Below are 18,438 nucleotides of genomic sequence, written 5' to 3'. Positions count from 1 at the left end.
GGACGTCCGATGGCGTTACAGGCGAAAAATTTCATCTCGTCAGTGAGTTAATCGCCAACTGCAACCAACCATAGACGACTGCCCATGTCTTGAGAGTTAGAGCACGCATGCAACAACGGGGTGAGGAGGAACAAGATAGAGCTGACAGATGGGACCCACACCAGCTACCTGCAAAACAGAACACCATCTTAGTCTTGTTACTTCTCACATCAACGCCACTGTACCAAACTTAAACTGAAACTGAAACCGTACAAATCAGCAGCCAAAAGATTAGATTTTTTTTCGAACTACATGCTTAGACTGAACAATAAATCTACTGACCCAGCTGAGCAGCAATCAATCCTCGCGCTCAAACAAGAAATTTACATACAAGTGAAAGGACATTGAACACTCTTACTATAAATTTTTAAGCATACAGACAGCCTCTCGCCGGTGAGTTGAAATTAACGGACCATGGCCCATGGGAGGTTACTGACTAGATGCCAGGTGTACATCCCAAGACCAAGAGATATCAAGCCGTAACACCGGAGGTGTGTCAGTTTGCACTTCACACCAGATAATAAGACATATCATTTCAGGTAATAAGGCATTCCCAGCCACAGATGAGGACAAAATGATTCAATAGCTAAAGATGATGAGCCCACCAAGAAAAACAAAATGCTTCAGGTGTCATCACACATATTGTCCATCCACGTGCATAGCATACTGGAAATGACTGAAATGAAAAATGTGTATTTCCATTACATGTGATGCTTTGCTTTTCATCGACTACCAATGGGTTCAGCTCTACATAGTTCAGCACATACTAGCAAATGTAGCTAAAACGACATAAATAGATCAGGTTCCATCATCCAGAGTAGCTACTTCAGTGTGAATTTGATGTTCTTGAGGCCGCCCGGTGTGTAGTAGCCATAGAACGCATCCGGATCCATTAGATGTCGGCCAGGATTGACTTGGTCTTGTGGCACCGCGGCCTCATCTTGGTTTCGCGCTGGCGCCCTCACTGTATTCTCTTGATAGTTGAGGAGTAAACTCCGCACATCGCCTCCCGGGCATGCGTACCCGTACACTGTTACGACATGCCCTGCCTTTATCTCATTGCCGTTGGGTAACTTGATCATAATGTATTCTCCATTTGCTTTTAACCTGTAAGGCTCATCATCCGAACGGATGTCATAATAGTGGCGCTGCGGATTCAGCGTGACAGCAATGGGACCGGCATCGATGACCTTGCATAGTGACTCGCGAAATTTCATAACCTTCTCAAACAGGTCACGTGTCGAGTCACGGCAAAGCCCTTGAGCAATCGCCTCTTCGGTCCACGGCTCCTGAGTAAGTGGAAGCGTCTGGGCTGAGCCATACGTTATCGACAGACCGTGAGCGTACACCCGATGCTGCGGCTCCAGCACAACATCACTTGGGAATAAGAAAGCTGGGATGCTACTGGGCTCAAATGGAATACCAGTCTGAGCAATCAACAGAGATATGTCATAAATGCTTGCTCCTGTTTCCCTAAGGAATCCCTGGCCAGCAGCAGAGAGAATCAATGCCAAATGATCGACATTGAAGCCCCCGTCTTGACGGTAGACCAACCGTAACAACGCTGTGAGTGTTTCGCCATAGCAGTGCAAGGAGCATACTCCACCTGCAAAGGTTAAACCCGAAAAGAAGTTTGGAGCGGTGTCAGTGTCAATTCATGAAAGAATTTGGACCAAAGGTTTTTCCTTGGGATGGATAATCTGTTACTTACTCCATTTTGTCTTGTGTGGTTGTCTGGGGATGCGAGGCAGACTACTTGCGAGCTGCAATGTTGGTGGAGGTAGAACGTGATCCCAGTTGCGGTAGTAGTAAGACTTCCAATCTCTGTCTGCCTCCGGCAAAGGAGGAAGAACTTGCTGCTGCTGCTCCTCCTCCTCCTCCCCTTGCTCCTCCTGCTCCTCCTTCCCTTCCTCCTGCTCCTCCTTCACCTCTTCAAACTGGCCTTGCAACCTAACAGAGAATAGCACAGAACGGTCATGAAGGACTCACTTGCTCGGCGCGAGGCACTTGAACAAGATGTTAACATCCATTCTTCTGAAAATGGATCTGCACCAAGGCATGTTAATATCCATTCTTGAAGAAATCCTCTATTTCTATTTTCCTGATGAGAATACCCCGTTTCACTGATGAATATGCACTCTATTTACTTGCCGCTAAATGGCTTAGCGGCCGCAATAGCGTTGTAAACAGCATCACAGGAACCCAATGCACAAAGTGAATTCGATCAACCGATCGATCACAGAACTTACTGCCCCAGATCACCACCACCAAGACATCAACTCAATGCTGTTTGCTACCATATATACCACTAAGATGGACAAACACACACATAAGCAGGAAGGAAAATGCACACTTGCATGGAAAAAGAATAAAATCTGGTGGTCGTGTGTGTTCTTACTGTTGCTTGATGATATCCTCCTCCTCCTCCACCTGGACTAGCTTCTTCTGGTGCGCGTTGTAGAAGCGGTAGGCGGCGTAGCCGGCGCCGGCGACGCCCAGCCCCAGCGAGAGAAGCATCTTCCAGCGCTGCCGCGCCCCGAAGCCCTTCCCAGCAAGGGCGGGGGTCGTTGGCTCGAACATGGCGGCGCTCCACTAAGCAAAGCAGCCGCACCACCAGACTCACTGGATGAAATGCAAGGAGTCAGTAGGGCGGAATCAGGCAGGCTAGGGTTGGTCGGCGGAAGAGCTCGAATCGGACGACCTGCAGTCCGGTAAGCGGCGGGGAGGAGGAGGAGGAGGAGACGGAGATGGTGGTCGGCGGCAGGAGCTAGGTCTCGAGTCGTGGGCCGACTCGGGTCGTGGGCCGTCTCGGTCCGTGTGTTGGTTTATTTTGGGCCGACTCGGTCTCCTCCGCCGTGTCGTCTATTTACTTTACTCTGTCTGTCTGTGGCCGAATCGCACGGACGCAAACCCTAGCCAACAAAAAAAAATCCCCAATCCCCAATCGGAGCGAGAGAGATGGCCGGCGCCGCCGCGGAAGGGGAGGCCGTCGTCGGAAGGGGAGCGCGCCAGTCAGCCAAGGTCAAGGCCAAGGCCAAGGTCGCGGCCGCGGAAGGGGAGGCGATGGGGCCTCGCCTCAGCCTTAGCCTTTCTCCGGATGCTCTTGATCTGATTGCCAAGAGGGAGGCCTTGCTCTCGGAGTTGGCCTCGCTCTCGTCGGAGCCTTCGCCCTCGCCGCCGCTCCCTGCAGCTTCGTCGTCGCCCCTCTGGTCCCTCATCTTGTCCCGTTGCCTACCATCATCCCTACAGCCTGAGCCTGCTCCAGAGCCTGAGCAATTCGACAGGTTGGAACACAACTGGAACAGGTAACAAGACATTATTAACCTTCACATCTCCCTACTCCTCCTACCTAACTAACTCATCCGTGTTTATCTTGTAAATCTTGATAGTTCTATGATGATGTTGCCGAGCCCCTCCGAGGTAGCAGCAGCTCAAGATCATCAACTTGTCATGGAGGAATGCCTTCGCCACTATAACCTAAATCATCCGGTATGTATGTATATTTCTACTCCTCTCACTTTGCTCTTTTGCAGCTTGCTGCTTGCTTCCCATCCATGTATCGATACACCCGTATCTAGACAAATCTAAGACAAGAATTTTGGGACGGAGGGAGTATCTATCTATGTGCACACTGATTAAAATGGATAACCTCATTTTGTCGTCTCTAGCATTCGGCAAATTTGTCCCACAACCAAACAACCCCATCCTTATATGCAATCATTAATAACTCTTACAAAATCTCAAGTCAAGCGGCCTTCAAACAATTTCAATTTTGATCTCTCCTACTGTCATATCATATATAAAACAGTTATCCCGACAAGATGATGTTTGTGGCCACTGACTGGCATATACTTACAAGTTTTTTTTTTAAGTAGAAACTGCAAAACTGAACAACTTAACCCTAGTCATTCAGTCATTTTGTTCTGCTTTTGTTTTACCTTACTTATTGCTACATGTACTCATTCCATTTTCCATGGTTGCTTGGTTGGTTCGTTGGTTGCCCAGGAAAATGAGTACGTACCTGCCCCTGGCAAGGTGACCAGGTACAGCAGTCCTCACAATGGCTCTTGCTGGACTCATGGCAACTTCGTCGCTAGCCCCAAGCACTCCAGCTACTTCTCCTTACTGCCCCCTAGACCAACTCTCTTCTTTTATGAGCTTGTTACCAAAGATGGTTTTCAAGGAGTTGTTTCGTGCACCCCGCTAGGTATGTATGTACTATTGCTATCTTCATTCATCACATATCATACATACCACATGTTGGATCTGGAAGCTCAAATCTCTTTCAGTGCTAAAACCCAAACAACCACCATGTGGCATGCATGTCATCATAATCATATACAGGAAGGTAGCTAGTGCTTGATGCCGAAAACCACCTTAGCTTATTGTATATTTATATTCATTAAAATGTGCTCTGGTGACCACTGTTTTGAAACTTGTTTATGTTGTCTTTCTGGGGTGTGGTGAATCTGAGGTACTTGCAATGTTTTTACAATTATTATGCATTTTTTTTAGATTGTTCAATTGGGATAAACTTGTGGTATTTCCCTTTTTCTTCTTCTCTTTTTTGTGCATGAGGTGACTGATACATACTCCCTCCGTCCCACCATATAAGATTTTTTGCAAGCAAAAACGTCTTATATTGTGGGAAGGAGGGGGTACTTGTTTATGGGATCTTTCCTGGTACAATCAAGATGGCTGTTGTTACAAACCTAGCTAGGCTCCTGGTCTTTATTCCATATTGTTCCACTAGCTAGGTTATTACTTTGCTTTATAAAAATATATATTCATGGACCTACCTTGTTAGTGCCTTTGCTGTTACACCATGCATTTTCTATGCTGACTCCGCTTTGTTTATTTCCTTGCTTGTGTTTGTTTTACATACAGATGAGCCAGTTACTGAAGCCTACAGTTTGTTTGGCCTTCATCTTGGGTGGGGAACTCGTCGTGATGGCAGTTGTATGTCCTCGCTTCCTCTTTTTTATATATCCTTTGATTGATGACAGAACACAAGTGCACAATTGTTCTCTTGCTTATTGTGCATGTTTGTTGACTTAGTGTCTTTGTTTTTTCAGCGGATTGCCTTTGCAATACATGCAACCGTCTTGTTGATAGCGAGGTTCCTTGTGTGGGGAAAGCATTTCCGTGTGGACATTACAAGGCAGAGTGTGTTTGTCAAATGTGCTATCTTCAGTCTGAAGTGCTGCATCCATCGCCAGAAAAATTTGCGTTTGGAAAATGATGACCAGAGCTGGCTGAGCACCCAATCTATATATCATTTGTGGATACGAAAGACTTGTAATATGATGACATGCCTTAGGTTGTTGGTTGTGCTGCTGCATATTAATTATGTCTTCCCGGGTGGAATGCCCTATGTTATGCTATGCTATGTAGTAGTATTATGAAACAGATGATGGCTGTGGCGTAAGTACAATAAAATCATGTACGTATTTATGAGATGGTTGATAGCAACGCTGTGGATCTTCTTCTTAATTGGCAACTCAACTTCATCATACCCCGCTTAATTGGATCTTCTTCTTATAGCTCATGTCTTACTTATTCTCTTTGCATTCAGTCCAGGGTGTTGTACCATTCCTGTCAGGGTTGAGCAGCTAGTAAGCCTAGACACATTTCTACTACTATATTTATTAGTTCTATTACTAGTGATTGCAAAGCTATGTGACTTGATAGTTCTACAAGTCTTTCGTTGCTATTTCTGCAATCAGCTGGCTTTATTTTGCTATATGTTTAGAAGAACTGTTATTGTTGATGCACAGAGAGATAAAACGTCCCTGATTTTCCACGGTGTTCCCTACATTGGCACCATCTCGCACATACGTCGTCACTCGGTGTTTGGTCCTCGTCCGTCTGTGATGTCGCCTACATACGGCGTCTTCATGGTCCTCGTCCGTCTGTGATGTCGCCTACATACGGCGTCTTCAGCAGGCTATGTTGGTCGCTATTCGTTGACTCCTCTCGCGGCATCTATTCATGGTGGTAGTGCTCGCTCTACTTCGACTCCTCTTACGGCTTTTGCACGTGGTAGTGGCCGCTTTACGTCGACTCCTCTCGCGGCTTCCGCCCACGGATGTGGCCGCTCTACAACGACTTATTTGATGGCTTCCGCACGTGATGGTGACCGCCCTACATCGAGGAGGACTCCTCTGGCGGCTTCCGTACATGGTGATCGTCAATCTACACCGACTCCGCCGCCGGTGGCTTTAACATGCCGCTCTACGTCGACTCGCTGCTCTTCGTCGACACTACACTCGGCTTCCACGGGTGATGGTGTCCGCTCTTCATCAGCAGATATGTCTCTACCACGATCTCTACCGCTGTGTCTCTGCCTATGAATGAGATTGCGCAGCTGCGAGGCCTGCTTGACTGCTTGGGATTCTTCACTGACAGGTTCTGTAGGTCTTGTGGCTGACTCTTCTGACAATGAGAAACCACCTTCTACTCATTCAGGTACATCCCCATGGGGAGGTAGAAACTGCGGATCATTAAACGCATTTGCAAGCTCCAGTAATATAGTATGTATGAGGTCAAGAACTCCTTGTTGTCCATCAGTTGGGTTGTTATTGTACTTTGTCAGAGTTGTGGAACGGCTTCCTGCGCCAGCGCAGATGGACAAGACACAGGAACGAACGACCTTGGCTTCCTGAAGCAGCTCGTGCCACCCTTCCTCTCATGCAGATGCAGTCCACCTTCTGTGGTCTTGGCAATAATCTGAGCGAGCGTACTGTTTGTCATTTTCATTTGAACCCTAAACTAATGGCAGTTGGTTGAATTGAGCAAAATTGAACTGAGAGCAACTGTTGGTTCATGCACAGTGCTGGAATTGAGCAAAATTGAACTGAGACATGCAAAATGCAGGAATATTCTCTGAGCCATTTTGAAAGGAACTTGTCTGAAGATGCAAAAATCAAGACATGTACTCCCTCCGTCGTCCGGTGAAGAAATATAAGAGTGTTGTTTAGATTACTACTTTAGTGATCTGATCTAAACGCTCTTATATTCCTTTACGGAGGGAGAACTTGTCTGAGCATGCAAAAAAATTCATCTTCTCTGAACGTGTTTGGAGGGAGACATGTACTTGTCCTAACATGCAACTGTCCAAACATGTTCTCAAGGAACAAAAAAATAATGTCCAAGGACAAATAATTCCGAACTGATGGACTTGATGTCTCTCTGCAAGCACGAGTTCAGATTGATAGAGTTGATGCATACAAACTTGATGTAACAGGAAACTGATTAGCCTAGTATAGGAACTCGACCACGTCTGTTTGTATGCACGAGCTCACCTGGATGATTTTATAAACTAAATTTCAGCACAAATCAATTGTTTCCTCGTGACTAAATTTATAGAGCTTTTCTTAATAATACGTACGTACATTATAGAGAGAGCTGAAAGCTGCCAAGGTACTGTGTTTTGTTTTCAGATTCAACTTCAACATGAGGAGCATTGAGCGACCGACCGACTGACTGATTCATATACAGCAACACAAAAGCGAAATAAAACCGGCAGAAACAAACAAGCTGCCTAGATATCATCACTTTCTCCAACAAACGTTGTCATCCATCCTCCACTAAGATAGATCATAGATAGATGTCCGGGATTAGCATGCGTGAATGAAATCAACAGCAGCCGCTCGCCGCAGCATCAGCCTCTGGCGCCTTCTGCTTGAAGATGTTCTTCTTCGCCCCAGAGGATGCATCCGCCAACAGGCTCGGCGTGTCCAATATCTGCACCATCGTGCGGGCAACATTCATGTCAGTTTCAACACATGGGAAAGAAAAACTCCATTCAATACAGAAAATTTATACTGAATCATCTGCACTAGTAAATATTTCTATTCTATCTGTGAGAGTGTTCCACGTGTAAGTAACAAGACCGACCAACAAGAGCTAATTTATACTGGTCCTTTTCTAGACACATAAACAGAACAAGCAGCATTCCACTAGTGTGCACGGACACGCCTTGATGCATGAATAGCCGTTTGAAGTGCAGTTTCACAGTAGTACAACCATGCCAGATACAGAAGGAATCGAGAGCTGGAAGTCACAACATCATGTATACATACCTTGAGCACAAGCTCCTCAAAGCACTGCTCCACGTTCACTTTGGTTTTCGCACTGCATTCCAGAAATAAACACCCATACTCCCTGGCAAAGTCAATGCCTTCCTTCTTGGTGACAGCCCTCTCACTTTCCTGCCAAACCAAGCATTATCCACATTCAGCTCTGCTCTCAAGTCAACTCTAAACACAGACAGGAAAAAAAACATCCACCCGAGAAACCTACTATGCAGCATGCCTCGACACAAATACAGATAAGTGACATAAGAATGTAGAGGTGTGGACAGAAGCGGTACCTTGTCCACTTTGTTTCCGACAAGCATCTTTATACAGTCCTGGTTGGTCGAATACAGGTCAATTTCCTTGGCCCATATGTCAGAGAGATTGGTGAATGTTTCTCGGCGAGTAACATCGTACACTGAAAACAGACGAGACGTTTATTAAGTGGCATTTCTCCAAATTAGACAGCTCGTTAGAACCCAGCAAGGAACACACAAATAAAAGAAACAGCAACAAAAAAAAGAGGCTTTGCGACCCCATGTAGTGAAAAACTGTTGTACCCTCCTTGTATGAGGATCTCAAAAGTTGCAACAAGCCTGAAAGGATGCTCTATAGATGCAGTAATTTTCTGTCACGAAAGTCTTAAGCTGATGTGTAGTTTTGATAATACTGTATAAGGCAATTGACAGAGTAGTTTGGTTGCAAAACTAGGCTATTTAATGTGCCATCAAGTTGCATGAATATACATACATAGGACGGGGAGAAGAAAGGAAGGAGTATGAGACGGTAAACATACTACCCATGATGATCCCTTGTGCCCCTCTGTAGTAAGAGCTGGTCAAGGTCCTAAACCGTTCCTGTCCAGCTGCACAAGAGGCACACGGCATCAGCAGCTAAATCATGAGAACTCAAAAGGGTGAACTGGGGCATTTAAGAAAACGAGAAAAAAACTGAATCGCATTGCACACATAATCTACTCGGAAACAAAAGAAAGGGGAAATTCTACAAAAGCATCAGGCGGTCAAAATTGTCACGTGTTAGATGTGACATAACACTAAAAGCTTGGAACCAGGGACTATTCTTCCTTGCTCTACTTTGTTTAGAGGATAATATCCTAGATGACCCTCCACCCCAATGCGATGCAATGAAATAATTTTACTGAGGAGTGAGGGCAGGGGAGGACAGGACAGGACAGGACAATTTTACAGTATACTAGAATTAAAAAAGCAAGCAGAGAGTAGTGAAGAGATTGGAGAAACAGAGTATATGTAGTGTAGTTTCACATGACATGACATGCGAGCGGAGTGGAGTGGGCCTAAGCAATCGGAGACGGTTCAATGTAAGAAACTAGAGGAGATGGGAGTAGGGTACCGGTGTCCCAGACGGCGAGCTTGAGCTTCTTGCCGGCAATGTTAACCATCTTCACCTTGAAGTCCACGCCTGCAATTGCAATTGCATCTCATCTCATCTCATCTCATCAGGGATCCAATTAGGGATTCCATGGGTTTGATTGGATTGGATTGGATTCGATTCGATTTGATTAGATGGGGGAAAGAAAGAAAGAAATTAGGGATGTGCGTACCGATGGTTGGGGATAGGTCCTCGAATGAGTCGGATGTGAATCGGAGGAGGAGACTGCTCTTGCCGACGCCGGAGTCGCCGATGAGGAGGAGCTTGAACAGGTAATCGAAGTCCGGCTGCGCCTGCGCCTGAGAGGACGACGCTGTCGACGAGAGGGGCTAAGGCCCGAACTGTAAAAATATATGCGGTGGTTATCTTCTCACAAGAAAAAAATGACATATCTATACTATTAAAGTATTTCGGGTCACTTACGACTCGCGGGAGAATTGATCCCCCGCGGACTTTGTGCGGCAACGGCACCCCCTAAGGTAGGACCCTCTGTGGAAGACTTCTTCTCCCGTTTGGAAGCTTCGGCTTCCGAATCCCCGGGCGCAGTCCTTTTTCTCTTCTGCTTGTCTTCCTTCATGGAGACGCTCGCTCCCTCGGCTAGAATGGGCAGCGTTGGGGGCCCGCGTCCGCCCGCATTATCCTCCACAGTATCTTCCTTCAAGGGCTTCGGGCAAGGTGCGGTCTGGAGCATCTTTTCCAATACCGGATTTTCCAAATCCTCAGGAAGGGGGGCCGAACACCGAATCAAGTTCGCCTTTATTAGCCAGTCCTGGTCAAAAAGCAAACTCTCAGAAATAACTCCGTAACAAAGGAGAGATAGTATGTTCGGCCGGAAGATGCCTTACCTGTTCGGCGGCGCGGTTACTATTCAGGCCCACGTCCTCGGTGATTTCCGGACACTCCACCTGAGGTCCGAAGAATGACTTGTACATCTCCTCGTGCGTCAGGCCGAGAAAATTTTGAATGACACGCGGTCCCTCGGGATTGAACTCCCATAGGCGAAGAGGCCGGCGTTTGCAAGGCTGGACTTGACGAACCAGCATAACTTGTATTACCGCAACCAAACTGAAATCTCCATTGATGAGATCGCGAATGTGGCTTTGCAGTATAGGCACGTCCTTGGCCGGACCCCAGCTCAGACCTCTGCTGATCCATGACATCAGTTGTGGTGGAGGGCCCGAGCGGAAAACAGGGGCGACCACCCACTTGGCACTTCTAGGAGCCGTGATGTAGAACCACTCCTGTTGCCACAATTCAGACACCTCTGGGATGGAACCTTTGGGCCACGGAGCTCCTGCCATCTTGCGTATTGAGGCACCTCCACACGCTGCATGTTGCCCCTCGATCGTCTTTGGCTTCACTTCAAAGGTCTTGAGCCATAGGCCAAAGTGAGGGGTAACCCGGAGGAAGGCCTCGCACACGACAATAAATGTCGTGATATGAAGAAAAGAGTTCGGAGCTAGATCATGGAAGTCTAGCCCGTAATAAAACATCAGGCCCCTGACGAAAGGATCCAGAGCAAGGCCTAGACCTCGGAGGAAGTGGGAGACGAACACGACGTTCTCGTTGGGTTCGGGGGTGGGAACGGCCTGCCCTCGGGGAGGCAGCCGATGCAAAATCTCGACGGTCAAATATCTGGCCTCCCTCAACTTTTAGATGTCTTCTTCCATGACGGAGGAAGGCACCCATTGGCCTTGAAGGCTAGATCCGGACATGACTGAAGGTTCGGAGCACCTGACCTAAACTTCGGGCGTTTGAGCTTGAGGTGGGGGAACGAATCGATTGAGCACGGGAGGGAAAAATAAAAGCCTTGTCCCCTTTATAAAGAAGGTGAATATCAAGCGTCCTCTCCGTGTTCGTTTGGACTTGCCTATGATCTAGGAGTCCTAGAAGCGGCTGGGTTACCCACGCCCGCATTGATGAGAATCCCGGAATAAGGGGACATGATCTCTGCTTTAACAAGACGTGCCAAGGAAACCGCCTCGCATGACGCGCTGAGGTGGGATAATGAAACGACTCGAATAAAGGCTTGGCCGTGGTGTGTCACATTACGGAATATGTCAGCAGATTAGATTTGTGTAAATATTATTCTCTCTATGACAATATGTGGAAACTTATTTTGCAGAGCCGGACACTATCTTTGTGTTCAAAATCTTCTATGAAGTATTTGGAGGAGGAACCCGCCTTGCAATGCCGAAGACAATCTGCGCGCCGGACTCGTCGTCATTGAAGCCTGGTTCAGGGGCTACTGAGGGAGTCCTGGAGTAGGGGGTGTCCGGATGGCCGGACTATACCTTCAGCCAGACTTCTGGACTATGAAGATACACGATTTCATCCCGTGTCTGGTTGGGACTCTCCTTTGCATGGAAGGCAAGCTTGGCGATTCAGATATGTAGATCTCCTCCCTTGTAACCGACTCGGTGTAACCCTAGCCCCTTCGGTGTCTATATAAACCGGAGGGTTTTAGTCCATAGGACAACAACAATCATACCATAGGCTAGCTTCTAGGGTTTAGCCTCTCTGATCTCGTGGTAGATCTACTCTTGTACTACCCATATCATCAATATTAATCAAGCAGGATGTAGGGTTTTACCTTCATCGAGAGGGCCGGAACCTGGGTAAAACTTCGTGTCCCTCGCCTCCTATTACCATCCGGCCGAGACGCACAGTTTGGGACCCCCTACCCGAGATCCGCCGGTTTTGACACCGACATTGGTGCTTTCATTGAGAGTTCCACTGTGCCGTCACGGTAAGGCCTGATGGCTCGCCTTGTTGTAAGGGACAACGTTACCTCTGGGGGAGCCCTGGCTGTAGGCCAAACTCTCCGATTAGGCGGCTTTGTCGTGACCGCCCATCGGCCGTCGCGCCGATGATGACTTCTCGGGTCATCAAAAACAGCCTCTACGTCGGCTCGGGATTCACCGAGCAGATGGATCCAATGGAGCTCTCTTCTTTGAATGAGCTCTTGGATCGCATTGCCGCATTGGGAGTCGCTACGGACTATGATCAGATCGGGCTTAAACCCGGCCAAAGGGAGATTAACTCTCCGTCGGTTACCCATCAGATAGCGGTGGTGGAGGAGAGATGCAGCAATTCTTCCTCTATTTTGAGGACAAACTATGTCCGGATTCCCGAGCTCTCCGAGCCGGATACCCGTCTACGGGAGGACATGGCCCAAGCTTCGAACATGGAATCGAACAGCGGGTTAGTACCATTGGGCCATGTCCCAGAGCCCGAACTACCAAGCTCGGAAACTCCTTTGGGTCTCAGACCGGGCCAGGGTTTGGACTTAAATCTACCCACCCCCCCTCACATAAGTGATCTTTCCCATATTAGACAAGAGCCCCAAGAGACAGTACATCACTATTGGGCCAGATTCCTCCTTGCAATAAGCAAGGTGAAGGACTGTCGCGAGGAAGACGCAATTTCATTCTTTTGCAAAAATTGCACGGACAAGGGAATCCTCAACGCCATAAGTCACCGTGATATAACACACTTCGCTGACTTGGCGTCCATAGTACGGAAGTACTGTGTGATGGAAAGCACTTGGAAATCCCAAACACAATTCTGGGATCCTCCGGCTCTACCTAGACCCTCTGTCCGAACTAAAAGGGTGTACTCTCGTAAGTCACCCAATCCAATTACAAAGAAGCCAAAACCCACTACAGAGCGTAGAACCGTATTGGAGGGATGGCTCAATGGGCCATGCAAAATTCAAAGTACATCGGATACCATGCCAACACACAGCCTTAGAGCATGTTGGATACTCCGGCAGGTGGCCAGGAGCGGCGAGGACCTCCTCGTCAATAATACCACCGAGCACCCTCCCGCGGAAAATAACAATACAATACTGACAGTCTTCGAGACTTTCGCCTCAAACAATAGGCGCAAGCGGGCACTTCACAACCTCGCCGAAGTTTGCCACGTTGCAACAATAAATCCATGGAATGACACGGCCATAACCTTCAATGCCAGTGATGAACCTCAATTCTGCACAGCCCGAGCTCCAGCCGCTTTGGTCCTTAGTCCAATTGTGGACGGCTTCCGGCTTACTAAAGTACTCACGGACGGCGGCAGCGGATTAAACCTCATCTATGAGGAGACTCTTCGAAAAATGGAAATAGACAAGAGCCGCATTGAGCAAAGCAGCACGACCTTCAGAGGAATCATCCCTAGTCGGGAGGCACAATGTGCGGGAAAAATCACACTAGATGTGGTATTCGGCACGCCGGAGAATTACAGGTGCAAAGAAATCACATTCCAAGTGGCCCCGTTTAGTAGCGGATACCACGCCCTTTTAAGGCGAGAGGCATTCACGATCTTCCAAGCTATACCCCATTACGGGTACATGAAGCTCAAGATGCCTGGGCCCAATGGAATCATCACTCTAGATAGTGATCCGGACATAGCACTCCGTGCCGAAAACAAAACCGCCGCACTAGCTCTCGAAGCGTTATCCGAAGCCCTCGCGGCCGAAGAACTAACTGCATTGCGCTCTACAGTGGACAGGGACGACGTGATACTCGACAAAAGATCCAAGTACACCTCTTTTAAACCAGCGGACAAAATAGTCAAATTCCAGGTCCACCCAACGGACCCTTCAAAAATAGAATCCATCGGGGCACAGCTGAACCCCACAACAGACGCCGCACTGCGGGAGTTCTTACGCGAGAATTGGGACAACTTTTCCTGGCATCCTTCAGATATGCCAGGCATCCTACGCAGGCTAGCCGAGCATAGCCTAAACATTCTAAAGGGGTACAAGCCGATCAAGCAAACTCTTAGGCGTTTCTTCGAACCCAAGCGACAAGCCATGGGAGAAGAACTAGCCAAGTTACTCGAGGCCAGATTCATTAGAGAAATAAAACATCTGGACTGGCTAGCAAACCTGGTGATGGTACCAAAGAAGGACAAATCCTGGCGCCTATGTGTCGATATTAAGGACCTTAACAAGGTTGCCCCAAGGATCCCTTCCCCCTCCCCCGCATCGATCAAATTATCGATGCTACCGCGGGACATGACTCATTGTGTTTCCTCGATGCATACTCCGAATACCATCAAATCAAGATGGTGGAGCCCGATCAAGCTGCAACGGCATTCATTACTCCATACGGCCCCTTCTGTTTCAACACCATGCCTTTCGGCTCAAAAACGCCGGTGCGACCTATCAACGCATGATTCAGACATGCCTAGAAGCACAAATCGGCAAAACAGTGGAGGCATACATAGACAATGTAGTAATTAAAACCAGACACGTCGAATCTTTGATAGATGGCTTGAGGCTCACGTTCGACAATATCCGAGCATATGCCATTAAGCTCAATCCAGAAAAATGCGTTTTCGGCGTACTCGCCGAAAAGCTCTTGGGCTTCATCATTTCCAATAGAGGAATTGAAGCGAATCCGGCTAAAATCCAAGCTCTGCACAGTTGGCTATCCCAACAAACCTCAAGCAAATCCAGAAATTAACTGGATGCGTGGCTGCCTTAAGCCGCTTTATCTCCCAATTGGGAGAAAAGGCATTACCTCTTTATCGCCTTCTTCGGCACACCGAACACTTTGAGTGGACGGACGCGACTACGACCAGATTGGAAGAAATAAAATCTGCCTTGGCCAGCAACCCAATCTTGGCCGCGCCAAATATCGGCAAACCAATGCTGTTATATATAGCGGCAACACACCAGGTTGTAAGCGCTGTGCTCGTCGTCGAACGAGAAACGGGCGGACATAAGTTCCCGCTTCAAAAGTCGGTATACTACGTATCCACTGTCCTCACTCCATGCAAATCCCGGTACCCACATTATCAAAAGATAGCATACGCGGTCTTCATGGCATCCCAAAAACTACGACACTACTTTCAAGAGTGTTCAATTACGGTGGCCTCCGAGGTTCCACTCAACGACATTATAAACAACCGCGATGCCACGGGCCGGATTGCTAAATGGGCTATTGAGCTCCTCCTGTTCGACATATCATACAAACCATCGCGAGCCATTAAGTCACAAGTAATGGCCGATTTCGTCGCCGAATGGACAGAAGCCGAACTCCCTAAAGAATATGACGCGTACTCCAATTGGATCATGCACTTCGACGACTCTAAAATGCTGACGGGTCTAGGGGCAGGCGTCGTCCTGACATCCCCAACTGGAGATACATTCCAATACGTATTCCAAATATTATACACAGACTCCAACAATGGAGCCGAATATGAGGCCCTGTGCATGGTCTTCGGATGGCAGTCTCCATGGGCATTCAATGCCTAGAGGTGCGTGGGGATTTGAACCTCGCAATATCCCAGATAAATGGAGATTTTGATGCCAAGGACCCAAAAATGGCGGCTTATCGCAATGCCGTCCTCAAAATGTCAGCTCGATTCGAGGGGCTTGAATTCCACCATGTGGTCCAAGAAAACAATCAAGCGACGGATATCCTCGCCCGAATCGGCGCTAAGCGCGACCCTGTCCCACCTAATATTTTCTTAGAAAGGTTGTTCGAGCCATCCGTGGTGTGGGAAGGGGAGACCGGCAACAACAGTCCGGATTCGGCCACAACACCAGCCCTCGAACACTCTGACATAATCGGAGGCTCCGCCACTGAGATAACACATTCTTCCCACGTGATTATGACTGTCATCGCCCCGTGGACAGAACCCTTATTGGCTTACCTAAATAGGCAAGAACTCCCTGAGGACCAAAACGAGGCACATTGCATTGTGCGGCGGTCTAAAGCCTACAAGGTCTACGAGGGAGAGCTTTATAAGAAAAGTGCTACCGGAGTACTGCAAAGGTGCATCTCCGAGGAGGAAGGACGACAAATTTTGGCAGAAATTCATGCTGGACTCTGCGGCCATCACGCCGCAGCTCGGGCCCTTGTAAGTAAGGCCTTCCGTACAGGTTTCTACTGGCCGATAGCTCGAGCAGATGCACAGGACCTCATTCAACATTGCGTCGGTTGCCAGCTCTTTGCAAACCAAAGCCATATTCCACCTACCGCTCTCCAAACGATCCCCATTACTTGGCCATTTGCGGTATGGGGGCTTGATATGGTCGGACCCCTTAAAGGAGGAAGCCATAAGAAAAAGTACCTATTGGTCATGGTGGATAAATTCACCAAATGGATAGAGGCCAAACCAGTTAAAACGGCCAAATCTGGACCAGTGATAGATTTCATATCCAGGGTTGTACACCGCTATGGTGTCCCCCATAGTATCATCACCGATAATGGCTCGAACTTTACAGACGATGAGGTAAAAACTTGGTGCAGCAAAATGGGCATTAAGCTCGATTACGCATCTGTCTATCATTCTCAAACTAACGGTCAAGTCAAACAAGCAAATGGTCTTATAATGAGCGGCATTAAACCCAGACTAGTGCGGTCCTTGAAGGAATCAGATACGCACTGGGTCGAGGAGATCGACTCCATACTATGGGGGATGCGGACCATGCCAAATCGCAGTACCGGATACACACCTTTCTTTATGGTGTACGGCGCAGAGGTGGTACTGCCCTGCGACACCATTCATGACTCACCTCGCGTGCACATGTACGAAGAGAAAGAAGCCGAGCTAGATCGGCAGGATAGTTTGGACGCCCTGGAGGAGGAGCGTGATGTGGCAAAAGCCCGATCTGCATTCTATCAACAACATGCTGGACGATATCAAAGCAGAGAAGTACGAGCCAAAACTTATAATGTTGGCGAACTCGTTCTACGCCTACTAGAGAAGAAAAAGGACAAGCTCAAACCCAAATGGAAAGGTCCCTTTGTTATTGACAAGGTTTTGACTGGTGGAGCGTACCGTCTGTGGGATGCATTGGACAATCGACTCGAGCCAAACCTATGGAACGCGGCTAGACTCCGAAGGTTCTACGCCTAGCGCCGGACTCTGTGTTCGTCTCCTTACCTCCGTCAATTTTTTATATATTCGTTATCTATATTTTTCTGTCTTTCTTCCTTTTCTTCGCAGCCTTCAAAGGTTAAAATGTGTCTTGACTGCACAATTTGTACGCGCTAAGCGCGCTCATTATACCTGGGGGCTTCTTATATAGAAGCTTAATATAATTATGATCTGGGCTCTATGCCTGACGCACATGTGTTATTTTTACACATGCACCTTTTCTTTGCCATTATATGCATCGATATGACTTAAGTTTTGGCCAAGCTAGGTTGCTTGGCTCTTATGTTTATGCCCTACGTTCCCTTAATTCGGCTAGGGCATAAGGGGAGCACCTCTGCGATTGTTACTGCCGGGTCAGCCGGACGTGTACCTCAGACTGGGTGAAGCCGAAAGCTAGCGTTCTTAAGGGAATATTCGGTCGGCAAACAAAGGATGACATTTTTACTTATTAGAATACATACCCCCAGATGTTTATATCCTGCGTCTCTTGTCGCAGTTCGGACATGCACATTAATGCATGCGTACCCAGGGAAAGGAACCCTTAACGGAACTATTCTCCCTGGAAGATGTTTCTTACTATCCATGTAATATAACATAACTAGTTGGGTACTTGTCTGTTCAAGCACTTATGACCCCTACGCCTGGTTTCCAAGCGTACCTCAGTTTTTACATAACTGAGCGGGTATTCGGATACACTCCGGACTGGCAAGTCCGGAGGTTGAAGCGAAAAGGTCCGCCATGACAAATGATTTACAATCTGGCTAGGGACAATATATGTCACTCGAAGTACACAGTCACTTAGACTGACTAAATTCTTCTTCTATACCATCCAACAGGCTGTCTAGCCTACAATCCTGTTGGGAATACTTTGCGGCTAATTTCACTTGGTCATACACCAAGCTGACGGTGATCTCTTTCCCGTCAGGCCCTACAGGTCCGACCTCGGCCATATGGTTTGGGTCAGCCTTGGTATATCGAGTCTTCACCATGGCCCAGGCTTCCCTTGCACCTTGTCGGC

At 47.8% G+C, this 18,438-nt stretch overlaps 2 protein-coding genes and 1 pseudogene across 3 annotated transcripts in view; 1 reads left to right on the top strand and 2 right to left on the bottom strand.

The window, feature by feature from the left end:
* Positions 1-603: 603 nt before the first annotated feature.
* LOC123063059 (uncharacterized) lies at positions 604-2,863 on the bottom strand. Its single transcript, XM_044486793.1, has 4 exons — positions 2,741-2,863; positions 2,438-2,661; positions 1,751-1,989; positions 604-1,645 (listed from the first exon to the last, which is right to left on the bottom strand). The coding sequence occupies exons 2-4, from the start codon at positions 2,617-2,619 to the stop codon at positions 861-863; spliced, it is 1,206 nt and encodes a 401-aa protein (XP_044342728.1). The 5' UTR covers positions 2,620-2,661; positions 2,741-2,863; the 3' UTR covers positions 604-860.
* A 60-nt stretch (positions 2,864-2,923) lies between these two features.
* Positions 2,924-5,552, top strand: LOC123063060 (uncharacterized). Its single transcript, XM_044486794.1, has 5 exons — positions 2,924-3,344; positions 3,429-3,528; positions 4,045-4,246; positions 4,927-4,998; positions 5,115-5,552. The coding sequence occupies exons 1-5, from the start codon at positions 2,998-3,000 to the stop codon at positions 5,279-5,281; spliced, it is 888 nt and encodes a 295-aa protein (XP_044342729.1). The 5' UTR covers positions 2,924-2,997; the 3' UTR covers positions 5,282-5,552.
* Positions 5,553-7,392: 1,840 nt separating this feature from the next.
* LOC123057112 (ras-related protein RABC1-like) overlaps positions 7,393-18,438 on the bottom strand; it is a 79,713-nt pseudogene continuing 68,667 nt past the window's right edge. The window contains exons 2-7 of the transcript XR_006426792.1: positions 9,700-9,868; positions 9,489-9,557; positions 8,917-8,982; positions 8,414-8,535; positions 8,124-8,252; positions 7,393-7,785 (exon numbers count right to left, since the gene is read on the bottom strand). The product of XR_006426792.1 is annotated as a ras-related protein RABC1-like (transcript). The remainder of the gene's footprint in view (positions 7,786-8,123; positions 8,253-8,413; positions 8,536-8,916; positions 8,983-9,488; positions 9,558-9,699; positions 9,869-18,438) is intronic.

The sequence above is a fragment of the Triticum aestivum genome, chromosome 3A, assembly GCF_018294505.1.
Source record: "Triticum aestivum cultivar Chinese Spring chromosome 3A, IWGSC CS RefSeq v2.1, whole genome shotgun sequence".
Taxonomy (NCBI): domain Eukaryota; kingdom Viridiplantae; phylum Streptophyta; class Magnoliopsida; order Poales; family Poaceae; genus Triticum; species Triticum aestivum.
Note: the sequence above shows the minus strand (reverse complement) of the source record. Positions and strands in the feature narration are given on the sequence as shown.

Bases quoted from the DNA above. Each gene is read 5' to 3' on its own strand.
- LOC123063059 (XM_044486793.1), bottom strand. From the start codon at position 2,619: ATGTTCGAGCCAACGACCCCCGCCCTTGCTGGGAAGGGCTTCGGGGCG. The intron at 1,990-2,437 runs GTAAGAACACAC...ATTCTCTGTTAG, and splicing joins GAGGATATCATCAAGCAACA to GTTGCAAGGCCAGTTTGAAG. The intron at 1,646-1,750 runs GTAAGTAACAGA...TAACCTTTGCAG, and splicing joins ACCACACAAGACAAAATGGA to GTGGAGTATGCTCCTTGCAC.
- LOC123063060 (XM_044486794.1), top strand. From the start codon at position 2,998: ATGGCCGGCGCCGCCGCGGAAGGGGAGGCCGTCGTCGGAAGGGGAGCG. The intron at 3,345-3,428 runs GTAACAAGACAT...AAATCTTGATAG, and splicing joins TTGGAACACAACTGGAACAG to TTCTATGATGATGTTGCCGA. The intron at 4,247-4,926 runs GTATGTATGTAC...TTTTACATACAG, and splicing joins TGTTTCGTGCACCCCGCTAG to ATGAGCCAGTTACTGAAGCC.